The sequence below is a fragment of the Chiloscyllium punctatum genome, chromosome 5 (assembly GCF_047496795.1).
Source record: "Chiloscyllium punctatum isolate Juve2018m chromosome 5, sChiPun1.3, whole genome shotgun sequence".
Lineage (NCBI taxonomy): Eukaryota > Metazoa > Chordata > Chondrichthyes > Orectolobiformes > Hemiscylliidae > Chiloscyllium > Chiloscyllium punctatum.
Window position 1 is genome coordinate 3,350,532 of NC_092743.1, and position 27,126 is coordinate 3,377,657.

Genomic DNA, 27,126 nt, shown 5'->3' on the forward strand with positions numbered 1-27,126 from the left:
TCCCTTTTTCCTTGAAATGTTTAATCAATGAAGTACATTTGGTAGGGAAACACCAAGCTAGTGTTTTTGTGATGTTGATTGAAAGATAAATATTGACTAGAACATCAGGAATAACCACTTTTTTTAATTTGTAAAGCTGCCCTGGGATCTTTTGCATTTACGAGAAGGACAGATGGGGGTTGGTTTAATGTCCTGTCCTGAAAGATGGCACCTTCTACAGTGCAGCAGTCTCTGTATATTACATTGAGCAGCAGCCTGGATTGTGAGCTCAAGTTTCTGGATTTTATGATTTCAAGATGAAAAGGCAAAGTTACAGTGATTGATAGCAAAACTAAATGACCCATATAGAGAACTAAACTGCAACCCTGATATCAGTGTCATGCTCTCACTAACACTGTTAATGGGGCCATGGGGGAGCAGAAGGCACAGTGGGTTGATTGCTTCTTCTGTTGTAATGTCTACCTCAATTGCTAAATGTGGTTTGAAATTGAGTGGTGTTGGTCAAATTCTAGCCAACCCATGTCAAATTGACTGATCACACGTCCTCCCCTCACTGTGCAAGCTGTAATGAACCATGTCCTACACAGACCAAAGAGCAACATGTGCCAACCCACATCCTGATCCACCTCTGCAATAAACTGAAGCAAAAACAAATCAAGCACTTGTTGAAATGTCAGCCAAATAAAAAAAAACTAATTGCTGGCAAAAGGGTTTTTTTTAAATTGAGAGAGTGGCGAGCCTGTGGAATTCTCTGACACAGAAAGTAATTGAGGATAAAATATTGAACATTTTCAAGGAGTTAGATGATTCTTCAGGCTAAAGGTATAGATGGATACAGGGAGAAAGGGAACAGGGTATTGGGTTGGATGATAAGTAATGATCATGTTGAATGGTGAAGCAATCTTGAAAGGCTGAAGCCCACTCCTGTTTCTGTATTTCTGTTACACAGCATAATTGTTCTAAAGAATTGGTTGTTGCTGAGAAAGGAAAAGGAGCTACATTGTGCTGTTGCAGCCTTTGTTCCCATTCTTGGGGAGGTGTAGTGGTGAGTTATCAGAATGGTATGCAAAGGATAAGCTGAGAAAGAATGGAGAATGTAGCTGGGATTGTTCTCTTTGGAGCAGAATGATTAAGGGGAGATATAACACATGCTCAAAATTATGAGGTTTGTTTTTGCAGGTCAGCATCTGACATGTGGAGGCGATGGCCCGATGGTATTATCACTTAGCCTGTTAATGTTTTGGGAACCTGGGTTCAAAACCTGACTGTGGAAAATGTCAGAATTTGAATTCAATAAAAAATCTGGAATTAAGACTGTAAAAATAAAATAGTTGCAGATTGTTATTAGAAACCCATCTAGCTAAGTACTACGACCCTTACTTGGTCTGGCTTACATGTGACTCCAACTAGGAGACAGTGAGGTCTGCAGATGCTGGAGATCAGAGTTGAGAGTGATGTTGGAAAAGCACAGCAGGTCAGGCAGCACCCGAGGAGCAGGAGAATCAACGTTTCGGGCAAAAGCCCTTCATTAGGAATCCTGATGAACGGCTCTGGCCCGAAACGTCGATTTTCCTGCTCCTCGGATGCTACCTGACCCATTATGCTTTTCCAGCAACACACTTTCATCTCTGATCTCCAGCATCTGCAGACCTTACTGTCTCCTAGTTGGAGTCAACCTTACTGTGAATCCTCTTCCAAGGATGCCTACCTTGAAGAAGTTCTCCTTTCTCACAAAGATCTCAGCAAGTCCCTCTCTCACTGTTCTCCCCAAGTCCTCACCTGATGAAGGGCTCTGGCCCAAAACGTTGATTCTCCTGCTGTTTAGATGCTGCCTGACCTGCTGTGCTTTTCCAGCAACACACACTCAACTACAGGTGACTCCATGCCAATAGCTATGTGGTTGATACTTCTTAACTGCTGTCTGAGCAATTAGGAATTGTCAATAAATGCTGGCTTAGCCAGTAACACGTACATCCTGTCAATGAATTACAAAGACAATATATTTTGATAGAATAAGCTGCTTGAAAGTGTGTGGAAGTTATGTGCGTCAAAAGGAATAGGATGAATATTTGAATGGGGAGAAAGTGAGGACTGCAGATGCTGGAGATCAGAGCTGAAAAATGTGTTGCTGGAAAAGCGCAGCAGGTCAGGCAGCATCCAAGGAACAGGAGAATTGACGTTTCAGACATAAGCCCTTCTTCAGGAATTCTGAAGAAGGGCTTATGCCCAAAACGTCGATTCTCCTGCTCCTTGGATGCTGCCTGACCTGCTGCGCTTTTCCAGCAACACATTTTTCAGCTCTGAATATTTGAAAGGTTCTGGAAAAAGAACAGGCAGAAGCTATGGTTAATTGGATATCTCTTTCAAAGAGCTGGTACAGAAATAGTTATCATTGTAGTTACTGAAAGGAAACAGCTTCCAGACAAATTGAAAAGGCAGTAACAATATTTAATTAAAAGAGCACAAAGATTGCAAATATTTTAAAAAATACTATCACAGATTTCACATTAACACACTGCCTGAAAGTGTATTCTTGTTTTTGAAAGGCCATTCATCTGTTTTTGTTCACTTCTACTTTTCACTGAAAGAAAGTTTCAAGGACAGAGGCTGCCTTGGTCTAGGCAGAACATGGAGAGAATCTGCTTGTATTACAGCCTGCAATCACTGGTGTGCTGAGGGCTGCTGACTTCACACATTGGGATGACCAAAGGACAAAGTACCACCCACATCAGCAATAGCAAGCACATCAGAATTGCCAGTGCTGCAGGCTACACAGAGAGTAGTGGATGATGCAGTGGGGTTGGAGGTGGCAGACTAAGTAAGACTAACATTGAAACATGCCACAACACATCAGTACTTGGCTGCTGCCAACTCTGCTCCATAACAGGGATATGGGAATTACCTAGGTGTATTTGTGAGAAACAGTCAAAAAAACAGGTGGTGACAGGACAGGCACTGACTGTTGATTCGGGAACAGGAAACAGCATGCAGCAGAATCATGTAGGGACTTAGTAAATAAGGCAGCAAAATCTTATTGAGTTATGTGTGTTCACAAGCTTGTTAAACCTGCCAACCAGAACCAAAATACAAAACTTTTCTGTTTAAAGCAGAACACAGGTAGAATTTATCCAAACTGACAATTGTGCCTGGGACATACTTTACACAACACAAAATACACTGAAACCAAAATCCAATTTAAGTTACAAAAAAGTTATAAGGGGGAGTGATCTGCTACGGTCATGTTCTCTAGTCCGTGGGGAGCTACGGAGAACGATGACTAATGAGGGGAAGGAGAAAATCCACCACAAATGCTGACCCTTGAACAACTTCATTGAGGGAATGTGTAGTTTTGATGCTACTCATATTGAATACAGCACTTTGGTTAATACATCAGAGTGTCTACCAATCAGCCACCAGCATCACTATGGATGGAACAGAACTGGGCTGTTACATGCTTTTGACATTTAAAGCTTAAGTTACAACAGAGTGAGGGTTGTAGGCTCAGGTCAGAGAGAGGCTTCTCTGTGTGTTCTGACACAGGTTTGTTTCAGGACTGGCTGCTTTCCTAGGGACACTCCTGGCTCAGGGAAGCTCTGTATATTGCACTGAGAGAGAACAAAGCACCTTATTCCCTGGAGGGAGCTGAACAGTGAGTGAAAAGGTTTGGGACCAAAATCTTCATAATTGCAGATTCAAGATCAGAGAATTTAATAAAAGCAATGGAAATTATCACTGATCTCACAGGTGGATGGGGTTTCAGGGAAGGGCTTAGTGGCTGCTTGAAAACACTAAAGATAAAACAAAAAAAAAGTACAGCTTAAAGGATGATATAAAATCATTGAGGAGTCTGAAGTTGCTCAATCCCGACTTCCAAACAACTGGAGGAGGAACATGAAGATGTAGATGATGTCTGTGTATAGGCAGAGTGCTCCAAATACATATTCTTCAGGACTTAGAGAATAGCGTTTGTTCCCCAGGAGAAGCTGTGTATCATAAGCCAGGAACTGTGAGAGAAACATGGGATGGTAATCATACAAGTTCAACAAAAGGAATATGTACACAAAAAAAATCTCAAAATCCTTATTGAAAAAGCAGGTTTACCATAGAGTCATAAAGCACAGAAACAGACCCTTCAGTCCAACCAACCCATGCCAAACATAATCCCAAACCATTTCCTCAGCAAGTTCATTCCACACGTGAACTACCCTCTGTGTAAAAGGTTTGCCTCATCTTTTTAAAATCTCTCTTCTCGCCTTAAAAATACGCCCCTTAGTCTTGAAATCCCCCATCTTAGGGGTATGACACCTATCAGTAACTCTATCTATATTTCTCATTATTTTAGAAACGATTGGTTGTAGGTGCCTGGAACATGTTTCCAGCAGAGATAGTAGAGACATGCACGCAAGATTCATTTAAGGTGCGTCTGGACAGGTGCATGAGCAGGTGGGAAGCAGATGCTTAGGAATCGGGTGATAGGTTTAGACAGTGCATTTGGATCGGCTCAGACTTGGAGGACCGAAGGGCTGGTTCCTGGGCTGTAAACTTTCTTTGTTCTACTATCAGGTTGCCTCTCAGTCTCCTATGCTCCAGTCCTGTCCAGCTTCTCTTTATAATTTAAACCTTCCATACCTATCAACATCCTGCTAAATCTCTTCTGAAGCCTCTCCAGCTTAATAATATCCTGCCTATAACTGGGCAACCAGAACCGGACACAGTATTCCAGAAGAGGCCTCATCAAGGTCCTGTATAACCTCAAAATGACATCCCAATTCCTGTACTCAAAGGACTGAGCAGTGAAGGCAAGTGTACCAAATGTCTTTTTAACCACCCTGTCTATATGTGACACAAACTTCAAAGAATTATGAACCTGAACCCCTAGGTCCCTCTGTTCTACAATTTCCAATGTCCTACCATTAATTGTATAAGCCCTACTATTGTTTGTTCTACCAAATGCAATACCTAGCATTAATCCAGATTGAACTGTCTGCCATTTTTCAGCCCATTGACCCATTTAATAAACCTTCTTTACTGTCACTAATTTTGATTATAGTCCAACAGGTTTAATTGGAAGCACTAGCGTTTGGAGCACTGCTCCTTCACCAGGCCTATCACCTGATGAAGGAGTGGCGCTCTGAAAACTAGTGCTTCCAATTAAACCTGTTGGACTATAACCCGGTGTTGTGTGATTTTCAACTTTGTACACCCCAGTCCAACACCAGCATCTCCACATCATGACTAATTTTGATGTCATCTGCAAACGTACTAACCAGAAAAACCACAGTTCACAACATCATCACTGCATAATTATTTCTTAATCCAAACCCCAGGAAGGGATATAAGTCCAGTCCAAGTGCTCATAACTTGCACCATAAAATAGAGGAGCATAATTAGGCCATTCAGTCCACCAAATCTGCTCTGCAATTTGACCATGGATGATATTTCTCAACCCCAATCTCCTGCTTTGTCTTGTAACCTTTAATCCCCTTACTAATCAAGAATCTATCCATCTCTGGCTTAAAAACACTCAATGATTTGTCCTCTACAACCTTCTGTGGCAATGTCCACATCCACTCTATTAAGGTTTCTTAGTATTCTGTAAGTTTCAACAAGATTTCACCCTCATCCTTCTAAACTGCATCGAGTACAGACCCAGAGAATTCAACTGCTCCTCACATGCCAAGCCCTTCACTCCTGTGAACCTTCGCTGGACCCCTCCACGGCCAACACATTCTTTTAAAATGCAGAGCCTGAAACTGCTCACAATATTCCAAATGTGGTCTGACCAGAGCCTTATACAGCCTCAGCAGTCCATCTCTGCTCTTGTATCCAAGCCCTCTTGAAATGAATGCTAACATTGCATTTGTCTCTTTAACTGCCAAATAATGCTGCATGTTAACCTTAAGAGACGGAACAGGACTCGTATGTATCTTTGTGTTTCAGATTTCTGAAATCTTTCCTTGCTTAGAAAATAATATAAGCCTCTATTCTTCTTACCAAAGTGTATAACCTCACACTTTCCCTTATTATATTCCACTTCTTTGCCCACTCTCCTAGCCTGTCCAAGTCCTTCTGCCTCTAACACTAGCTGTCCTGCACCTATCTGAGTATCATCTGCAAACTTAGCAACAATACCCTCAGTTCTTTCAGCCAGATCGTTAACGTGTAATGTGAATAGTTGTCCCAGCATCGACCCCTGTGGAACTCCACAAGTCACCGGTTGCCATCCCAAAAAAGACCCTTTTGTTCCTCATTCTGCCTTTCCTCTCTCCATGCCAGTACCTTGCATAACACCATGGGCTCTTATTTAGCAGCCTCTAGTGCAGCATTTTGTCAAAGGCCTTCTGGAAATCCAAATAGATCATAGAACATAGAACAATACAGTACAGAACAGGCCCTTCGGCCCACAATGTTGTGCCGAACATTTGTCCTAGCTTAAGCACCTATCCATGTACCTATCCAATTGCCACTTAAAGGTCACCAATGATTCTGACTCTGCCACTCCCACAGGCAGCGCATTCCATGCCCCCACCACTCTCTGGGTAGAGAACCTACCCCTGACATCCCCCCATACCTTCCACCCTTCACCTTAAATTTATGTCCCCTTGTAACACTCTATGTTCACTGCCTCTCCTTTGTCGAACTTGCTCAGTACCTCAATTCTAACAAATCTATCAGGCACGACCTCCCTTCGATGAAGTCATTTTGACTCAGTCCTAATTTATCTTGCACTTAGTCTTTAGAAAGATAGACTTCCTGATATGTGATGTCAAGGAGTTCATTAATTTTCAATAGTCTGAACCCCTACTGCTCAGTATCCAAGGCTGATGTTTCTAGGTCATTCACAGAGAAAGACTAGAGTTTATGCAGCCAGGAAGCCCCAACTACTTCACCATAGATTAAGGCCCAAACTTTCTGATGGCCAGAACCTTAGTTAGGCCACACTTGGAATATTCCATACAGACTGGTCAACACACTACCAGAAGAATATTGATGCTTTGGAGAGACTACAGAAAAGGTTACCAGGATGTTGCCTCGTATGGGGGATTTTAACTATGAAGGTAGTTTGGATAGACTGAGTTTGTTTTCACTGGAATGCAAAAGGTTGAAGGGTAACCTGATAGAAGTTTACAAGATTGTGAATCCTGTGGTCAGATATTGCTGCATAAACTCTAGTCTTTCTCTGTGAATGACATAGAAACATTCCTGAAGAAGGGCTCATGCCCGAAACATCGATTCTCCTGCTCTTTGGATGCTGCCTGACCTGCTGCGCTTTTCCAGCAACACATTTTTCAGCTCTGATCTCCAGCATCTGCAGTCCTCACTTTCTCCCAAGATTGTGAATGGTTAGAAGTATGAGGCTTTTTCCCAGGATGGAGGGGTCAGTTAAAGGGGACACAGGTAAAAGTTTCAAAGAGATGTGCAAGGCAGGTTTTTGACACAGAAGGTGGTGAGTGCCTGGAACGCGCTGCCAGAGGTGATGGTGGAAGGAGGCACAAAAGCAGCATTCGAGTACCACCTGGACAAATACATGAACAGGACAGGAATAGAGGGATAGGGATCCTGTAAGTGAGGATAGCTTTAATATGGAAGGGCAAAATGTGTTGGCGCAGACTTGGAGGGTCAAAGGGTTTGTTCCTGTGCTGTGTTCAGACAGTTTTATTCCAACGTGGATGGGAGTTTGGCATGGGGGCTCTGCAGACTGAAGGAATTGTCTGGGAAATTGACAGTTCTGTTTGGGAAATTCCTGTATAGTGGGACTAATAGGCTCAGTGTTTGGACCCCAGGTATTTATAATATACAGTAATGATGTAGATGAGGAAGCTATACATCATATCTCCAGGTTTGCTGATGACACTAAGCTGGTCGGGAGGGTGAACTGTGATGAGGATGCAGAAAAGTTTCAACGTGATTTGGACAAGTTGAGCAAGTGATAGATGTGGATAAATATGAGGTTATCCACTTTGGTAGCAAATATAGAGAACAGATCATTCTCTGAATGATAAATTGGGAAATGGGGAGGTGCAATGACACCTGGGTGTCCTCATATACGAGTTAGTGAAAGTAAGCATGCAGGAAAGAAGACAAATGGCATACAGGCTTTAATAGCAAAAGATCAGAGTACAGGAGCAGGGAAATCTTGTTGCCGTTGCACAGGCCCTGGTGAGATCACACCTGCAGTACTGTGTGCAGTTTTCATCGGAGGGTGGTCTGGTTCTGGATGGAATGCAGCAAAGGCTTACCAGAGTGATTCCTGGGATGACTGGATTGATGTATGGGAAGAGACTAAATTGGGTAGGGACTTTATTAACTGGAGTTTAGAAGAATGAAAGGGGATATCATAGAAACCTTTAGAATTCTAGCATGATTAGTCATAGGGTAGATGCAAGAAGGATGTTCTCAATGACAGTGGAATCTAGAAACCAGTGTCAGTGTCACAGTCTCAGGATACAGAGTAGACCTTTTAGGGCTGAGTGAGAGAAAGTTCTTCACCCAGAGAGTGGGGAGTCTGTGGAATTCTTTGCTACAGGAAATTGTTGACACCAAAACACTGAAGGCTTTCAAGAAAGATGTAAATATAATTCTTGGGGCTAAAGGGATCAAAGGGTATGGGGAGAAACTGGGAGAAGGTTATTAGTCCAATGACCAGCCATAATCATACTGAATGGTGGCACAAATTCAAAGAGCTGACCAGCCCACTCCTACTCCGATATTCTATGTTTCTTTCACATTTCCAGACTCTCAAATGACTTTCCTTCCCTGAGATCGGATGCTTCCAGCCACTGGACCCAACATATTCCTTCTGTGCCCGAGACACAAATAATCCAAACCCTCCCCAAGCAATACTATCAAACCTGACCCCTCCTTCCACCACTCTGTACCTGACCCCCCAACATCAGTGTGGAACAGCAATGTGTTTCCATCCTGTGGCTCGTCTCTGTTTCTGATTCTGCAATGCCATATGACTGGAAGGTGAGATGAGAGTGATAGCCCTTGATATTAAGGCTTCATTTGACAGAGTGTGGCATCACAGAACCTCAGCAAATCTAGACTCAATGTGTATCGGGGGCGAATCTTCCAATGGTTGGACTCCGAGATGGCACTGGAGTGTGGTGACTCTGTGAACTGTCCCTCGACAGATCATCCTCTCATCTTTTATAGTTATTCTACTCTTTCAATCTCAATTGTAAATCTGTCAAAACTATTAACAACGTTCTCCTAAATTTACTTCCTGGTCTGGCGATCTTACTACCTTCAGAAACAACCAACTGCCCAATGGGATCTGACCTGAGAAAGCCCAGGACCAGGACCACAACAATGAGGTGACTAGCCATTAGGCCTGACCTGGATGCTGATTGATGGCCCAATGTCCTTCTGCACCACATGAGGATCCAACAGAGGTCTGGCCAGACAGAGAACAAATCTCTCCGAGCGTTTGAGACTGCAACCAGTGTCCAGGACCCCACCAGATGCACACACTTACTTTCTAGAACGGCAGACTATCCACACCAACTCCCGGCCCAATAGGAAGCAGCCACTCACCCGTGAAATGTAGGAGACATCTTGGGCCTACAAGTAAGACTGAAATAATAGAGTTTCAAGAGCACCCCCCCTCCTCCCCAGCATACTCCTGGCAAATGTCCAAGCCATTGAAAACAAGCTGGACAAACTTGAAGCTAGACTGAGAGGCTACTGTGTGTTCTGTTTTACAGAGACATGGCTCACTCCTGGTTCACCAGACTGTGCCTTACAACCAAATGCTTTTCAATTCATCAAATGGACCGCACAGGAAGGCAAAGGGTGGAGTGGTCTGGCTCCTGATCAACACCTGGCTCCTGGTGCTGAGACAGAACTACTCTGGTGAGTTACTACTCTCTGACCTCAAATATCTAAAGGTGAAGTGCCATCCCTACTACCTGTTGCGCAAGTTTCCTTCTGCTTCCCTGACAATAGTTTACATCATACTCCATGCAGAAGTGAAGAGCGCACTTGATGAAATATACTCTGACACATGCTCATTGTAGCCAGTGACTTCAACCTGGTGTGCTACCAACTGACTATCAATGCAGTTCCTGCCCCACTAAAGGCCCAAATACTCTGGACCATTGCTACGCAACCAGCAAAGATACCTCCCGTTCCATTCCCCACCTGCATTTTATAAATCAGACCATAACGTGGCTCCTTCTCTCAGCTTAAAGCAGAAACTGAAGGGTGAGGATCTGGTGCAGAATGTCATGTAGTGCTGGTCCGAGGTAACAGATGAGCTCCTCCATGACTGCTTGGAGTCGGTGGATTGGTCAATACTCAAGAACTCAGTGACCAATCTAAAGTATGCTATTACCATCACAGACTTCATCAGTAAGTGTACAGAGAGAGGATTGTGTACCAAAGTAGTTAATTCGAGTGTTCCCCAACTGAAAACCAAAGATGAATTGGGAGATCCACTCCTTACTGAATTGCAGGTCTGAGGCGTTCAAGTCGGTTGGCCCTGACCTATACAGAAAATCTAGATGTGATCTTTGCAAAGCCATCAGCACCAGCAACAGACAATAGAGTCCCATACTAATCACATAAACACTTGTCAACTGTGATAAGGCTTACACAACATTATGAGCCAGGAAGTAAAGTTGAGTAAAATCAGTAGCAACAATACATTCTATGCTAGTTTTGAACAGAAGGTCAGTGAAATGATGTCACCCACCATGACAGCTTCGGCTGCCCCTGTACCCACAGTCATCACCGTATGGGTCAGATTGGCCTTCTAGAGGGTGAACCCATGGAAAGTGATTGGCCTGGATGGAGTCCCCAACCATGCACTCAGATACTGCATGGACCCACATGGTGGGAGTTTTTGCAGACACTTTTAACTTCTCCTCACTACAATGTGAGGTTTCCACCTGCTTCATGAGGACCACCAATTTTTTTTCAACAAAATCTCTATGCCACCAATATTTTTATTTTTGGCTAGATTCAGATTTTGATGTGGAGGCCCTCAATGAAGAAAGACAACGTCTCTTTGCAATCTGTTCCTGATGTTTCTCCTTAGCTTCCTTCATCCTTTTGGCCAGAAGCTTGGCATATTCTGCTGCAGCTTCCTTGTTTTTTGAGGACGAGGTTTCTTCAGGCCTATGCTGCAGAACACGAGGAGTTACCTGACACTGAATTTTGGGAGCTTTGGTTCTCAGCTTCTTACCTTCCTTGCTGAGAGGTCTCCTTACAACATACTGACATACATCATCTTCCTTAGACAGTTTACGGACTTTGCTCGCCCTTTTTGGTCCAAGACGGTGGGGCACAGTATTGTTTGTCAGTCCTTTTCACCTTTTTTTAATAATAACTAAATTCAGGACACTCAGGTTGGTATCAACAATGCACCCACGGACAGATTTCTGTTTGCATTCGCCAGACCTCCTAGGACGATAGCATGAATGCCCCTTGCTGAGCAGCAGGTGGATGTGGCCATTAGTCAAGACACCTTGTTGCTTAGGGAATCCCTGCTCATCATTGCCACCACTGCTGCGCACAACGTATCCCTTCCATTTGTTTCCAAGACAATCCACAGCTACCTTAGTGGCCATGCGTTTCTCATAGAAAGTCCGCAGCTTTTGCTCATTGTCCACTTCAATAAGTTTCTGGCAGCCAATGGCTGGGAAGGAGATGTTGAGCTTTATGGAGGATCAGCAGCAAATCACTCCACCGCCACCCGGGGAAAGAGCAAGAGGACCACCATTATCCTGGCACAATTCATGACCCCTCAGACACTGAAGCAGTCCATATCCAAATTTAGCAAGATCTGGACAATATCCAGGCTTGGGCCGGCAAGCGGGAATTAGAATCCCTACAGTGTGGAAACAGGCCCTTTGGCCCAAGTCCACACCAACCCTCTGAAGAATAACCCACCCAGACCCATTCCCCTACCCTATATTTACCCCTGATTAACGGACCTAAACTACACATCCCCGAACACTATGGTCAATTTAGCATGGCTCATTCACCTAACCTGCACTTTTTTTTTGGATTGTGGGAGGAAACCGGAGCACCCAGAGGAAACCCAAGCAGACATGGGGAGAATATGCAAACTCCACACAGACAGTTGCCCGAGGCTAGAATCAAACTCAGGACCCTGGTGCTGAGTCAGCAGTGCTAACCACTGAGCCACCATGCTGCCTTAAGTAACATTCACACTACACAAATGCCCAGGCCATGACCACAATCAATAAGGGACAATCTAACCACTGCCCCTTGACAGTCGATGGCACTACCTTCACTGAATCCCTCACTATTCAACATTCTGGGTGTTACCATTGACCAGAAATTGAAGCGAACTAGCCATACAGTGGTTACAAGAGAACGTCAGAGGTTAGGAATCCAGCAGGAAGTAACTTACCTCTTGACTCTCCAAAGCTTGTCCACCATCAACAAAACACAAGTCAGGAATGTGATGGAATGCTCCCCATTTGCCTGGATTAGTGGAGCTCCAACACTCAAGAAACTTGATACCTTAAGGGGAGGCAACGGTCTAGTGACATTATTGTCGGACTACTCATCCAGAGACCCAGGTAATGTTCTGGGATCCTAGGTCTGCCATGGCAGATGATTGAATTTAAATCCAATAAAAATCTGGAATAAAAGTTTAATAGCGACTATGAAATTATTGTCGATTATCATGAAAAACCCCATCTCAGTCCCTCATGTCCTTTAAGGAAGCTGCCATCTTCACCCAGTCTGGCCTACACTTGACTCCAGACTCACAGCAATGTGGTTGACTCTCAACTCTCCTCTGGGCAATTAAGGATAGACAATGATTGCTGGCCTAACTAGCGACACCCCCGTGCCCCATGAATAAAAGTAAATCATTCACAAGAAAACAGTTGCTTCATGGGCATCCCCTCTCTCCATCACGGACACTCAGTCGCAGCAGTGTGTACCACCTACAAGCTGCACTGCAGAAACTCACCAAGACTCTTCAGTACCTTCCAAACCCAGAGGCTCTGCCTCCTACAAGGACAAGGTCAGCAGATACATGTGAACACCACTACCAAACAGAAGTTCCCTTCCAACCCCATACTATCCTGAGTTGAAAATATATTGTCATTCCTTCAGTGTTGCTGGGTCAGAATCCTGGAACTCCCTCCCTAAGGGCATTGTGAATGTACTTGCACTACATGAACTGCAGCGGTTCAAGAAGGCAGTTCACCACCACCCCCTTCTCAATGGAAACTAGGAACAAGCAGTAAATCTGGCCAGCAAGTGATGCCACACTCCATGAATGAAACCAAACTAGAAAAGGTGCTCCAGGTGGCTGTGACTAGAACTGCAATGGAGTTCCTCACTCCCAGAGCTTCCTACTTTCCAATCTTAAGTATTGCTGGGGGGAGAAAAAAGAGGCATGCTGTCAAGCTGTTCATCCTGCATTCATTAGGACAGAGGCAAAACTAACCCATTTTAAAGGGAACAACAATTTCTATAGAAATAGGGTGCTTAAAGTCTGGCAAGTGGGTTCTGATTGGTGAAGGCTGTGTCATGGAGATTACATCAAGGAACAGTTACAACAAAAACTGGTATAAATACCAAAAAGACAAGTTGACTCTGACTGATGTATCTCTATGGCACACAAACCAATCAGCATCACCCAAGCTTTCATTTAACTGAAAAAACACTATGTTCAGACAAGTTCCTCTTGGCTGCAACGGCAGGACCCTTCTAACAGAAATTTCCATCTATTCTTTCACAGGGGCTGGTCGTCTGCAGGTGGTGGGGGCAAGAAGGACTGCTTTGAAAGCATGATCCCGTTCAATAATCCTCATATTCCAAGCTACAGCCTGAAAGCATCCCAATACCTCCCGGTTTGCCCACATCTGTGTAAGGAACTGTAAGAATCTTTGCTGCTGGTAGTAGAACCTTTCACCTACCAATCCCCAGTAACAGGACAAGACAACACTGAAGCAAACTGGAATCCAACATCTTGGCTTCTCAAACCTCACTTGTGAAAAAGAAGAATATAATTTCTTTACCATGGTGAAGACGAGGGCTCCAAGTCCAGCATAAAATGTCTGTAACCAAGGAAGCTGAAAAGAAAGTAGCACAGTAACCCGTTACTACTAGTCTGTTCTTTGCAGTTTAAACTCCTTATGTGTTCCCTGGAAGTGTGGGAGTGTTGATCAGGTCTGAGTAGAGGACCAGACAATTAGCATGCAACCAGGGAAGGCCATTCACCCAATAAACACACTGCTCTTCAATGTAACAGTGTTAGTCAGGCCCAGACCATATCATTGTGTGGTTGCAGTCACTGACGAATGCTTTTGCAGAAGACATGAGGAGAACAGTCCATTGACAGAAGACCAGGGAATAAGATTTTAAAGTACATTTCCTTTCTTTAAGAATATATTTGCATTAATTATGACTTTGGTGCCTTGGCTGGAGAACCGTGTCCAATTCTGGGAAGGTTTTCATGGCCTCACAGTGAGCGAGGAAGGAATTTAACAGAATATTGGGGGTGAGGAAGGACTTCAGCAATTGTGGACAGATTGCAGAAGCTGTCTCCGTGATTTTGCGGAGTGTAAAATCATGGAGAGATTATTTCCTGTAGCAGGAGGGGCAGTAACTAGAGGACAGAGTTAAGGTAATTTACAAAAGAGTCAGAGATAAAGATGATGCAAAATTTTCTTTTACACAATAGGGAGTTACATAAAAGGGCTGCAAGGAAGGAGAGTAGAAACAAATCCAATAATAACCTTCTGTCTTGGGACTGGATTGGGGGAGTCGGGGGGGTGGGATGGTTTGGAGTTTGCAGAAGGACAAAGAAAAGCAGAAGATGAATGAATTGGATCATTCTTTTACAAAGAGCCAGCACAAGTGCAATGGGCTGAAAGACCTCCTGATTGTAAGGTGTAACTAAGAAGTGGATACACAGGTGAATGGATCATGTCTCTGGGGAAAAGGAATCTAATTTATGAGCATTCTGTCTGTCTTAGATCCATACATGGAGTTCAATGTAGCTAAGTGTGAAGTCATTCACTTTGGTAGGAGTAACAAGAAGATGGATTACTGGGCTAATGGTAGGCTACTTGGTAGTGTGGATGAGCAGAGGGATCTTGGTGTCCATGTACACAGATCTCTGAAAGTTGCCACCCAGTTAAATAGTGCGGTGAAGAAGGCATATAGCGTACTGGGCTTTATTGGTAGAGGAATTGAGTTCCGGAGTCCTGAGGTCATGTTGCAGTTGTATAAGACTCTGGTGCGGCCTTATCTGGAGTATTGTGTACAGTTCTGGTCACCATACTATAGGAAGGATGTGGAGGCACTGGAACAGGTGCAGAGGAGGTTTACCAGGATGTTGCCCGGTATGGTAGGAAGATCGTATGAGGAAAGGCTGAGGCACTTGGGGCTGTTCTCATTGGAGAAAAGAAGGTTTAGGGGAGATTTGATAGAGGTGTACAAGATGATTAGGGGTTTAGATTGGGTTGACAGTGAGAACCTTTTTCCGCGTATGGAGTCAGCTGTTACTCGGGGACATAGCTTTAAATTAAGGGGAGGTTAGTATAGGCCAGATGTTAGGGGTAGATTCTTTACTCAGCGGGTTGAGAGTTCATGGAATGCCCTGCCAGTATCAGTGGTGGACTCTCCCTCTTTATGGTCATTCAAGCGGGCATTGGATAAGCATATGGAGGTTATTGGGCTAGTGTAGGTTAGGTAGGCTTCAGTCAGCGCAACATCGAGGGCCGAAGGGCCTGTACTGCGCTGTATTTTTCTATGTTCTATGTTTCTATACACCAGGGAACCCACAACAACCTCATCTCCAGTCGGCTGTCTGCAGCCCAAGGAACCTCTGTCACAGTTAATGAGGGGGACTCTGAGCTTTGGACACGGAGATGCAACAGGGAGATTTGTTCCAGAAAGCAGTCACACCACTTTTATCAGGTCATTTTGGAATTGGGCTGATGATCAGGGTCTGGTGTGATTACAAGCAAGGCTGGTGTGCAGATCCCAGCCTTAGCCCCTCATTTTCCGAAAAGATTTCAGATTCTTGCAGCTTGGAGCTGCAGAGAGAATGAGCGTACACAATGCTGAGGGGAAGGAAAACATTCAAATGGACAGAATGAAAAGGAATGTTGCTGTTGAAATGGTTAGTATAGTTCAGGGTCTAGAGTCAATTCTTTGTAGCCCAGTGTGACAGCCCAGTGTTGCCTGCCAGTACCATCAATAGCTCTCAGGCCTGCAGTGGAATTTGGGAGTGGGAGGAAAAGGATCCATTTTTGCTGTCCTTGTGGGTATCAACTTCACAGGCAGGAACAGGAAAAAGGTTTTACAGGGGGACTATGAACAGCGCGGGGTTACCTTGAAAGACAGAATCACAAAGGCTGCTTGATCCATTCCTCAACCTTTAATGTTCACACCCACCACTACTAACACTCAGTCAAGGAATCACAGAGGTACAGCACAGAAACAGACCCTTCGGTCCAACTCGTCCATGCCGACCAGATATCCTAAATTAATCTGGTCCCATTTGCCAGCACGCAGCCCATATCTCTCCAAACCCTTCCTATTCATATACCCATTCAGATGCCTTTTAAATGTTGTAATTGGACAAGTCTCCACCACTTTCTCTGGCAGCTCCTCCCATACACATACCACCCTCTGTATTGCCCCTTCGGCCTCTTTTATATCTTTCCCCTCTCACTCTAAACCTATGGCCTCGAGTTCTGCACTTCCCCACCCCAGGGAAAAGACTTTGTCTATTTATCCTAACCATGCCCCTCATGATTTTATAAACCTCTATAAGGTCACCCCTCAGCCTCCAACGCTCCAGGGAAAACAGCCTGTTCAGCCTCTCCCTATAGCTTAGATCCTCCAACCCTGGCAACATCCTTGTAAATCTTTTCTGAACCCTTTCAAGTTTCACAACATCTTTCCTATAACAGGGAATCCAGTGTTGAATGCAGTATTCCAAAAGTGACCTAAGTAATGTCCTGTATAGCCGCAACATGACCTCAACTCCTATACTGAATGCACTGACCAATAAAGGCAAGTGTACCAAGAGCCTTCTTCACTCTCCTGTCAACCTGCAACTCTACTTTCAAGGAATTATGAACCTGCACACCAAGGTCTCATTGTTCAGCAACTCTCCCCAGGACCTTGCCATTCGGTGTATGAGCCCTGCCCTGATTTGCCTTACAGAAATGCAGCACCTCACATTTATCTAAATTAAACTCCATCTGCCATTCCTCAGCCCATTTAACCATCTGATCAAGATCCCGTTGTACTCAGAGAAAATGTTCTTTGCTGTCCACTATACCACCAATTTTGGGGTAATTTGCAAATTTCCTAACCATACCTCCTATATTCACATCCAAATCTTTTATATAAATGACAGAAAACAACGAACCCATCACCGATCCTTGCAGCACACTGCTGATCACAGGCCTCCAGTCCGAAAAGCAATCCTCCTCCACCACCACCTCTGTCTCCTACCTTCAAGCCAATTTTGTATGCAAATGGCTAGCTCTCCCTGGATTCTATATAATCTAATTTTGCTAACCAGTTTCCCATGGGGAACCTTGTCAGACACCTTAAAGTCCATACATACAATGTCCACCAAGCCACCTTCATCAGTCTTCTCTGTCAGTTCTTCAAAAACCTCAATCAAGTCAGTGAGACACGGTTTCCCATACACAAAGCCATGTTGACTAACCCTAATCAGTCCTTGCCTTTCCAAATACATGTACATCCTGTCCGTCAGAATTCCCTCCAACAACATTCCCACCACCAATGTCAGGCTCACCGGTCTATAGTTCCTTGGCTTTTCCTTACGATCTTTCTTAAATAATGACATCACTTCAGCCAGCCTCCAATCTTCTAACAACTCTCCTGTGACTATCAATAGTACAAACTTCTCAGCAAGGGGCCCAGCAATCACTTCCCTAGTTTCCCACAAAGTTCTGGGGTACACCTGATCAGGTCCCAGGGATTTATACACCTTTGCACTTTAAGATGACCAGCACCGACTTCTTTGTAGCATGGACACTTTTCAAGATATCACTATTTCTTTCTCCAAGTTCTCTAACTTCCATGTCCTTCTCCACAGTATTGGCCTGAGGTCACAGATTGTGTTGGAGTACAATACTGTGGAGAAGGATAGAGAAGATAGAGAACTTGGAGAAAGAAATAGTGGCATCTTGAAAAGTGACATATCACTCAGTCTATCATTGCCATCAAACTAGGGGATTAACCCTGAATCAATGGAGAGTGAAGGAGGGCATGCCAGAAGCAGCATGGGGCAGAACTAAATATGAAATAAAAAGAGATAGTGCTGGAGAAACTCAGCAGGTCTGGCAACATCTGTGGAAAGAGACAGAAACACAGTTAATGTTTCGAGTCCAATTGACTCTTCTCTAGAACGTAGAGGAGGTTGACACGGGGGAATGAGGAATGAGTGGTACAGATGGCAAGGGTGTCCAGAACAAGAGAAAATAAAATGCCACATAAAAGGTTAATACACATGTTAAGAGCTCACAATGTTTGGCATTTTATGTTCACATGATGAAGGAGTTGCTGATGAACATGAAACACAGTCATAATAAAGGGGTCTTGTCTTAACTCATGTGTACTACATGGATCTGTCCTAGTCCCTCAACTATTTACACCTGTAATAGTGACTGACTGTGTTACAGCCAAATTTGCTGATGTCACAAAAACAAAAGTAAAGTCACAGAGTACCAGAGATCACTCACTAGAGATGACTGGTGGTGAATTTAACCCGAGGATCACGGTACCTCAGGCAATGCTGAGAGACAGTTATTGTGAAGCTCAGCCAGGACAGGAATTGAACCTGTGCTATTGGTGTCACTGCACTGCAAACCTGCAGTCCAGCTCACTCAAAGATAGGTAAGAATGCAAGTTGTGTGGAGCACACAAATACTATGTAGTGGGTATAGGTTAGGTAAGTGGGCAAAAATATGGCAGATAGATTATAATGTGGCAAAATGTGAGGTTATTCATTCAGCCAGGAAGATTGGAAAACAACATATTATTTAAATGAAGAGAGAATGCAGAATGCTGTAGTACAGAAGGATGTGGCTGCCCATATACAGAAACGACAAAATGCTAGCACACAAAGGAAGGTTTGCCTTGAAAAGTTAGGGAAGTTTTGTTACAGTGTACATGGTTTCAGTGAGACTGCACGGAGTACTCCTTGCTCTGGTTCACTAAGCCTGGAATGGAGCAATTGCCTTAAATGGAACGGATAAACTGGTTGAGTGTGCACACAATGGAGCAGAGAAGAATGATGGGTGTGCAATTCTGGTCTCCAAATTTGAGGAAAGACATTCTGGCTATTGAGGGAGTGCAGCGTAGATTCATGAGGTCAATTCCTGGAATGGCGGGACTACCTTACGCTGAAAGATTGGAGCGACTGGGCTTGTATACCCTTGAGTTTAGAAGACTGAGAGGGGATCTGATTGAGACATACAAGATTATTAAAGGATTGGACACTCTGGAGGCAGGAAACATGTTTACGCTGATGGGTGAGTGCCGAACCAGAGGACACAGCTTAAAAATACCGGGTAGACCATTTAGGACAGAGATGAGGAGACACTTCTTCACCCAGAGAGTGGTGGCTGTGTGGAATGCTCTGCCCCAGAGGGTAGTGGAGGCCCAGTCTCTGGATTCATTTAAGAAAGAGTTGGATAGAGCTCTCAAGGATAGTGGAATCAAGGGGTATGGAGATAAGGCAGGAACAGGATACTGATTAAGGATGATCAGCCATGATCATATCGAATGGTGGTGCAGGCTCAAAGGGCAGAATGGCCTACTCCTGCATCTATTGTCTATTGAAATGTGAAATATCTATGAAGATTTGACAAGGTAGATCCTGAGAGGATGCTTCACCTTGTGAGGGAGTCCAGAACTTGGGGGCATAGTTTCAAAATAAGGGGTTTAATTTATTTAAGAAGGATTTAAAGGGAGATTTTTTTGCCTCTCTGAGGTTCATTTGTCTGTGGAATTCTCTTTTGCAGGAAGCAATGAGGCTGGGCACAATAAATTCAAACTGAATCAGAAGGATTTCCGATTTATAATAGAGTCAAGGGTAATGATGGGGGAAAACAGACAGGAAATGTGGAGTTTAAGGTCACAACAGAGCAGCTATGATCTGATTGAATGCTGGAGAATACTTGATGGCCCATGTCCTTCTTATATTTCTTACACTTTTATATCCATTGGCACCTTAGTCAACAAGAATCTATCAATCAATCTCATCCAATTTATGTATTAGTATTATTCCTTCTTCCATTAATACTGGCATTGACCAGAATCACTCACATATTAAAGCTGCCACTCAGTCTATGATCATTATGAGCAGTTCAGTAAAATGGCTGACTATCACCTTCTAAGGATCAGGAATAAATACTAACCCTGCAAGCAATACTCATGTCTCTAGATTAATTTAGGTAAAATGTTCAATTTTTAAATAATTTTCTGAATAGATAAGCATTTCTAGCTCATAAAATTCAGAGTCTGTTTACTATTGACTATAGTGTCAATGTTCATAACCACAATAATATCGTATCCACATCATAGGAAACTGACCTGTGGCCAGGTTATTTACTTACATATCCAAATGGAGCAGTAAAGACCATTACTATTCCAGTAATAAACAATACCATCAACAGTCCGAACATCAGCCCTTGGCAGGAGGTGAAGTCAAACTGCAACAAAAAGCATCAGTCAACATGAGAGATTTCCCCAACTAAAGGCTCCAATGTTTCAGTAAATAACAAAGAGGCTGAGAGAGAGGATGGTTAAAACCAGACATCAGGAGCTCATCATCCTGGTTCTCTGGCTCTAAAAACCTTCCACCTTCCTCTCCCAATCCTTCAACTTCCCTGACCTCTACCCACCTCTCCTCTCTACAATTCCTGACCAACTCTTTTCTCTTCCCTGGCCATTGTCAATCCCCTTCCAATTCCTTATCTCCCTCTTCCTGTCCCCTCTCTTTTCCAGATTTTTTTTATTCATTCCCAAGATGTGGGAGTTGCTGGATGGAACAGCATTCATTACCTGGTCCATTTGCCCTTGAGAAGGTGGTGGTGAGCTGCCTTCTTGAACCAATATAGCTCACGTGCTGTAGGTAGACCCAGAGTTTTGTAATGGAGGGCATTCCTACCCAGCAACATTTCCAAGTCAGGATGATGAGGGGACTTATGGTGGTGTTCCCATCTATATGCTGCCCTTGTCCTAGTGGCTGATGGGACTTGGAAGTTGACTGGCCAATTTCCACAATCTCATTCATTCCCTAATCAAGAATTACCAAGCACCTGTGCGTTAACTATTACTTTGATCCCTCCTGGGCACAGATGTTGTTACAAAGTCATTTTTGTACAGAAAGATCTCACACATGGCATCAAGCTAAATGGACAGTTTACCTGTTCTGGTAGTATTGGTTCATCAGCAAATGTTCAAATCAGTGGGGAAACAAAATCTTCAATATTGAGAGGGGAGATAGGGCTATGATGCCCAACAATGTGGACATCTGTCAGTACTGATCCATCAACAGTGAGCTATTCCCTTAGTGATACAGTGAATGTACTGTTGCCAATGGAATGTCTTGTAAAAACTATCCAAGGCATGAACTAAACTACAAACATGAATATTGCAAATGCTTTGGGCCCTTGCCTATGAAAGATACACTAGAATTGGAGTCAGTACACAGAAGGTTCATTAGGTTGATTCCAGTTTGGAGGGACTGCCTTATGAGGACAGATTGAGTAGGTTGGGCCTGTACTCATTGGAGATTTGAAGAATGAGAGGAGATTTTTTTGAAATACATAAGATTATTAATGGCTTGATACAGATGTGGGACGTTGTTTCACTGACCCTCCGACAATGCGGCACTCCCTCAGCGCTGACCCTCCAACAGTGCGCCGCTCCCTCAGCGTTGACCCTCCAACAGTGCGGCGCTCCCTCAGCGCTGACCCTCCGACGCTCCCTCAGCGCTGACCCTCTGACAATGCGGCGCTCCTCAGCGCTGACCCTCCGACAGTTTGGCACTCCCTCAGCGCTGACCCTCCAACAGTGCGCCACTCTCTCAGCGTTGACCCTCCAGCAGTGCGGCGCTCCCTCAGCGCTGACCCTGCGACAGTTCGGCACTCCCTTAGCACTGACCCTCCAGCAGTGCGGCGCTCCCTCAGCGCTGACCCTGCGACAGTTCAGCGCTCCCTCAGCACTGACCCTCCAGTGGTGTGGCTCCGCCTCTCTACCATTATGACCTTGCCTTGGATGAGACTTGGCAAATCCATGAATTCAAGACAACAGTGGCTGGGAAATAAGTGTAGTAGTGATTACCATATCCATAACGAAAAATGTACAACGTACCCTTGTCTGGAAGGAGAAGATGCTGACTGCAAGACAGACTAAGGCAGTGATCCCAATGCAAATCATCACGCTCTTTGTGTTATGGTAACTAGGGAGACAATAAGCAGATGACTTAATACTTACTTATCAAGACAGTCAGAGATTAAAATGATCAAATAAAAATGTTTATGTAGTTAAACCAGTGATCGCCTCAACCCAGGTTCTGCATATCATTTCACTTTTGAAACTATCAGTGGAGCCCTAGCTTTAACAGTTTTATGGGGAAAAGTGTTACAGATCCATTCTTCTCCTTGTGCGAATAACATTTGATATTACCATTTAAGGAACGGCTCCATGCTTAAGATATTGCCGACTTGGTCTGGACCCTACCACAATTGTACTAACACCTTTGGGTGCTCGAAATGATGAGACCGTGTGTGTGCACGTGCGCGCACACGAGGCAGAAAGCACAGGAGCAAATGCGACAGCAAGAAAGAGCGCAGGAGTGAGCATGAGTGCATGTGCAGGAGTGAAAGCTAGCACAGGAGAGAGAGAGAGAGAGAGAAAGACAGGGCATGGGAGCGAGACAGAGCATACGAGAGCTGGTGCAGGTGCAAGAGCAAGAAAGTGCGTGGGAGTGAGAATGAATGCAAGAATGGGCATGTGAGTAAGAGAGAGGAACCACGAGAGGACGGACATGAGAGTAAAAAAGTGTGCAAGTCCAAGAGTGAGAAAGAACATGAAAGTGAGAAAGAGTGTGGTAAGTGAAAATGTGCGGGTGGAGAAAGCGAGTGTGTGGGGGGGAGAGAGTGAGTGTGTGGGGGACACAGCGTGGCAAGGAAGTGTGAGTGAGAGAGAGAGAGAGAGAGAGAGAGAGAGACAGAGTAAAAGTGTGTTTGTGTTTGTGTGTGTGAGAGAGAGAGACAGAGTAAAACTTTGCACGACAGGTCAGAGTTAGAGCAGCACAGTGATCACGGTGGGTTGTGGGATTGGAGCAGATTCTCCCTCAGTTTTTCTGTTTTCTCAGAGCTGACCTGTTGCTTTTCAAAGTCTAAAGACAGAGATTTCCCCATGCCTGCTGACTGCACAGAGTGTGAAGGAGTTGGGTGAGTGAAGAGAGTTTAATGAGAAGGGGAAAGTAATTTAAATAAGTAAACCTCATGAACACAATAATGATGCAGGGCAGGGGATGTGTTACTGCTACAGGACGTAGGCTCTCCTGGATGCCACAGCAATCTGTGGTAAGGGTTTGCAGCTCAAAGAGCTTTTGGTTCAAAATTATCAGAGCTATCAGCACTCAACTGTTAATCTTGAGAGTTGAGAGTGTGGTGCTGGAAAAACACAGCAGGTCAGGCAGCATCCAAGGAGCAGGAAAATCGACATTTCCGGCCAGAGCCCTTCATCAAGAATAATCTTGTTAATCTTGAGACCCAGGTGATGCATGAATCCCACCATGGCAGATGGTGGAATTTGAATTCAACACATCTGATGGCCATGAATCCATTGTTAGGCAAAGGTGAGGACTGCAGATGGTGGAAACCAGAGTTTAGATTAGAATTAGAGTGGTGCTGGAAAAGCACAGCAGTCAGGCAGCATCCGAGGAGCAGGAAAGTCGACGTTTCAGGCAAAAGCCCTTCATCAGGAATACAGGCAGGAAGCCTCCAGGGTGGAGAGATAAATGGGGGAGGGGGGGGGGGGGGGGGAGATGGACCGAGATAGAGAGCGTACGAGAGCTGGTGCAGGTGCAAGAAAGTGCGTGGGAGTGAGAATGAATGCGAGAATGGACATGGGAGTAAGAGAGAGGAACCACGAGAGAACGGACATGAGAGTGAGAAAGTGTGCAAGTCCAAGAGTGAGAAAGAAGTACCAGAGGTGAATGGGGGTGGGAATGAAGGTGATAGGTCGGTGAGGGGTGGGGGGGGGGGAAAGAGGGTGGAGTGGATAGGTGGAAAGGAAAATAGGCAGGTAGGACAGGTCATGGGGACATTGCTGGGCTGGAAGGTGGAAACTGAAGTAAAGTGGGGGGAGGGGAAATGAGGAAACTGTTGAAGTCCACATTGATGCCCTGGGGTTGAAGTGTTCTGAGGCAGAAGATGAGGCGTTCTTCCTCCAGGCGTCTGGTGGTGAGGGAGCGGCGGTGAAGGAGGCCCAGGACCTCCATGTCCTCGGCAGAGTGGGAGGGGGAGTTGAAATGTTCAGCCACAGGGCGGTGTGGTTGACTGGTGCGGGTGTCCCAGAGATGTTCCCTGAAGTGCTCTGCGAGAAGGCATCCAGTCTCCCCCATGTAGAGGAGACCGTATCAGGAGCAACAGATATAGTAAATTACATTGGTGGATGTGCAGGTGAAACTTTGATGGATGTGGAAGGCTCCTTTGGAGCCTTGGATGGTGGTGAGGGAGGAGGTGTGGGCGCAGGTTTTGCAATTCCTGCATTGGCAGGGGAGGGTGCCAGGACGGGAGGGTGGTTTGTTGGGGGGCCTGGACCTGACCAGGTAGTCACGGAGGGAACAGAGATGTGGTTACAAGGAAAACAAAACAGGGACCTGAAAATCCATAATGATATTTAGGAAGGACAGGAGCTACATTCCCTCTAATACTTCCTCCAAGGTCTGTGGATAGCAGCAGTTTTCGGATCCAGTGTCCACATGTGAATCAGCATACACGGACCTCCCAGTGGTTGCAACCACTTAAGTGTGTAGGGAATCATTGACAGGGAGGTGGCAAAAGGAAGTAGGATAGCTCCGTTAATTAATTAAAGATACATTAATACTTGTAAGAGATGCCCCGAGTTTTAAAGCTCACAATGTTGAATCAGTTTGCGTGGAATGAAGTAACAGCAAGGGGCAGAAAGCTCTGCTGGGAGTTGTCCATAAGCCACCAAATAGCAGTGATAATGTAAATCACAATATCGATCAGGAAATTAGAGGTGATTATTTTCTTTATTCTTAAGGGACAGGCCAGGCCATAATTTATTGCACAGCCCTAATTGTCCAGATGGCAGTTACTTAGTCCATTGTATTGCTGAGTCTGGAGTCACATGTAGACAAGACCTAGTAAAGACGGCAGATTTTCTTACTTCAAGAAAATTCATGAACTCAGTGCATTTTTATAATTGACATGGTGGCCATTAGATAATATTTTATTTGAGATTTTCACTAAATTTAAATTTCATATTCACCAGGCAAAGGATTACAATATTAAAAGGTAGAAGCCTGGAAAATACTGAAGATCAGAAGGACCTTGGCATGCACATCCACAGCTCCCTGAAGGTAGCAGGATAGATAGATAGATAGATATACTTGCCTTTATTAGACAAGGCATACAGTACAGGATGAGGGAGATTATGCTAGAACTGTGTAAACCACTGGCTAGGCCACAACAGGAGTACTGTGTGCAGTTCTGGTCACCACATTATAGGAAGGATGTGATTGCATGAGAGAGGGTGCAGAGCAGATTTACCAGCACGTTGCTTGAGCTGGAAGGTCTGAGGTTTGCGGGAAGATCAAATAGGCTGGGGTTGTTTCTATTGGAGCAGTGATGGTTGACCTTATAGAGGTGTGTAAGATTATGAGGCACAATGATACAGGCCAAATAAAAACCAAAAGGACTGCATATGCTGTAAATCAGAAACAAATACAGAAGTTGCTGGAAAAGGTCATCAGGCTGCATCTGTGAAGAGAAATCAGAGTTAATATTTTGGGTCTGGTAACCAAGGGGTTACCAGACCCGAAACATCAACTCAGATTTCTCTTCACAGATGGCTGCACTTTTGACAGAGTTCAACACAGTCCAGGAGATGGAATACAATGTGGAGAAACAGGAGTATTTCTTCTGGGGAATGTTGAATTTCAAATGGAGTTAGGTGCCCTTGTTCATGGATCACTGAAAGTTAATATGCAGGGACAGAAGGCAATTAAGGCAGCAAATGGTATGCCGATCTTTACTATAAAGGACTTGAGTTTAAAAGTAACGTTTCAGTTCTGAATAAGTCACACTGAACTCAAAAGATTAATTCTGTTTGTCTTTTCAAAGATGTGGCCAGACCTGCTGAGTTTCTCCAGTGTTCTCCATTTTTGTTTCAAATTTCCAGCATCTGTAGTATTTTGCTTTGATGTGCAAAGTAAATACGTCTTGGTGCAGTTATATAGATGCTTGGTGAGATCGCACTTGGAGTATTGTGTGCAGATTTAGTCTCCTTATCTGAAAAAAGACATATTTGCCATACAGGAAGCAAAATAAAGGTTCTATAGACTAATTTGTGGGATGGAGAGATTGACCAAGGAGGAAGGAGTGAAGAGACTGACTCTATATTCGCTGGAGTTTAGAAGGAGGGGAGGTGATCTAATTCAAACGTACAAATTTCTTACAGGGCACGACATGCTGGATGCAGGAAGGATGTTTCCCCCTGCCTGGGGAGTCTAGAATCAGTAGACAGAGTTTAAGCGGGTAGGCCATTGATGGCTTAAAAGGAGGATGAATTTCTTCAGAGGGCTGTGAACTTTTGACATTTGCTGACCCAGAGTTTGGAGTATCAGCCATTGAGTGTGTTCAAGACTGAGATTAAGAGACTTTTACAGATTACAAACATTAAGGGATCTGGGGAGAGTTCAGGAAAATAATGTCACAATAGAAGATTGCCATGATATCAGTGTATTGTGGAGCTGGTATGACCAATTCATGCACCTCTTACATTCTCTGCCTGATGGATTTCTCTCGCTTCCTCCTGCAGCGTTCCCATTAATGGCCTGGATATAACGTTTTCTAACATTGTGTGAGAAAT

The 27,126-nt window shown here is 44.4% G+C and overlaps 1 protein-coding gene and 1 pseudogene across 1 annotated transcript in view; both read right to left on the reverse strand.

The window, feature by feature from the left end:
• Positions 1-2,427: 2,427 nt before the first annotated feature.
• Positions 2,428-27,126, reverse strand: part of faim2a (Fas apoptotic inhibitory molecule 2a) — a 48,541-nt gene continuing 23,842 nt past the window's right edge. The window contains exons 9-12 of the mRNA XM_072569640.1: positions 22,369-22,456; positions 20,607-20,702; positions 14,013-14,066; positions 2,428-4,004 (exon numbers count right to left, since the gene is read on the reverse strand). Of these exons, the coding sequence (XP_072425741.1) occupies positions 3,858-4,004; positions 14,013-14,066; positions 20,607-20,702; positions 22,369-22,456 (385 nt within the window). The 3' untranslated portion in view covers positions 2,428-3,857. The remainder of the gene's footprint in view (positions 4,005-14,012; positions 14,067-20,606; positions 20,703-22,368; positions 22,457-27,126) is intronic.
• Positions 10,925-11,669, reverse strand: LOC140476830 (small ribosomal subunit protein eS6-like; annotated as a pseudogene).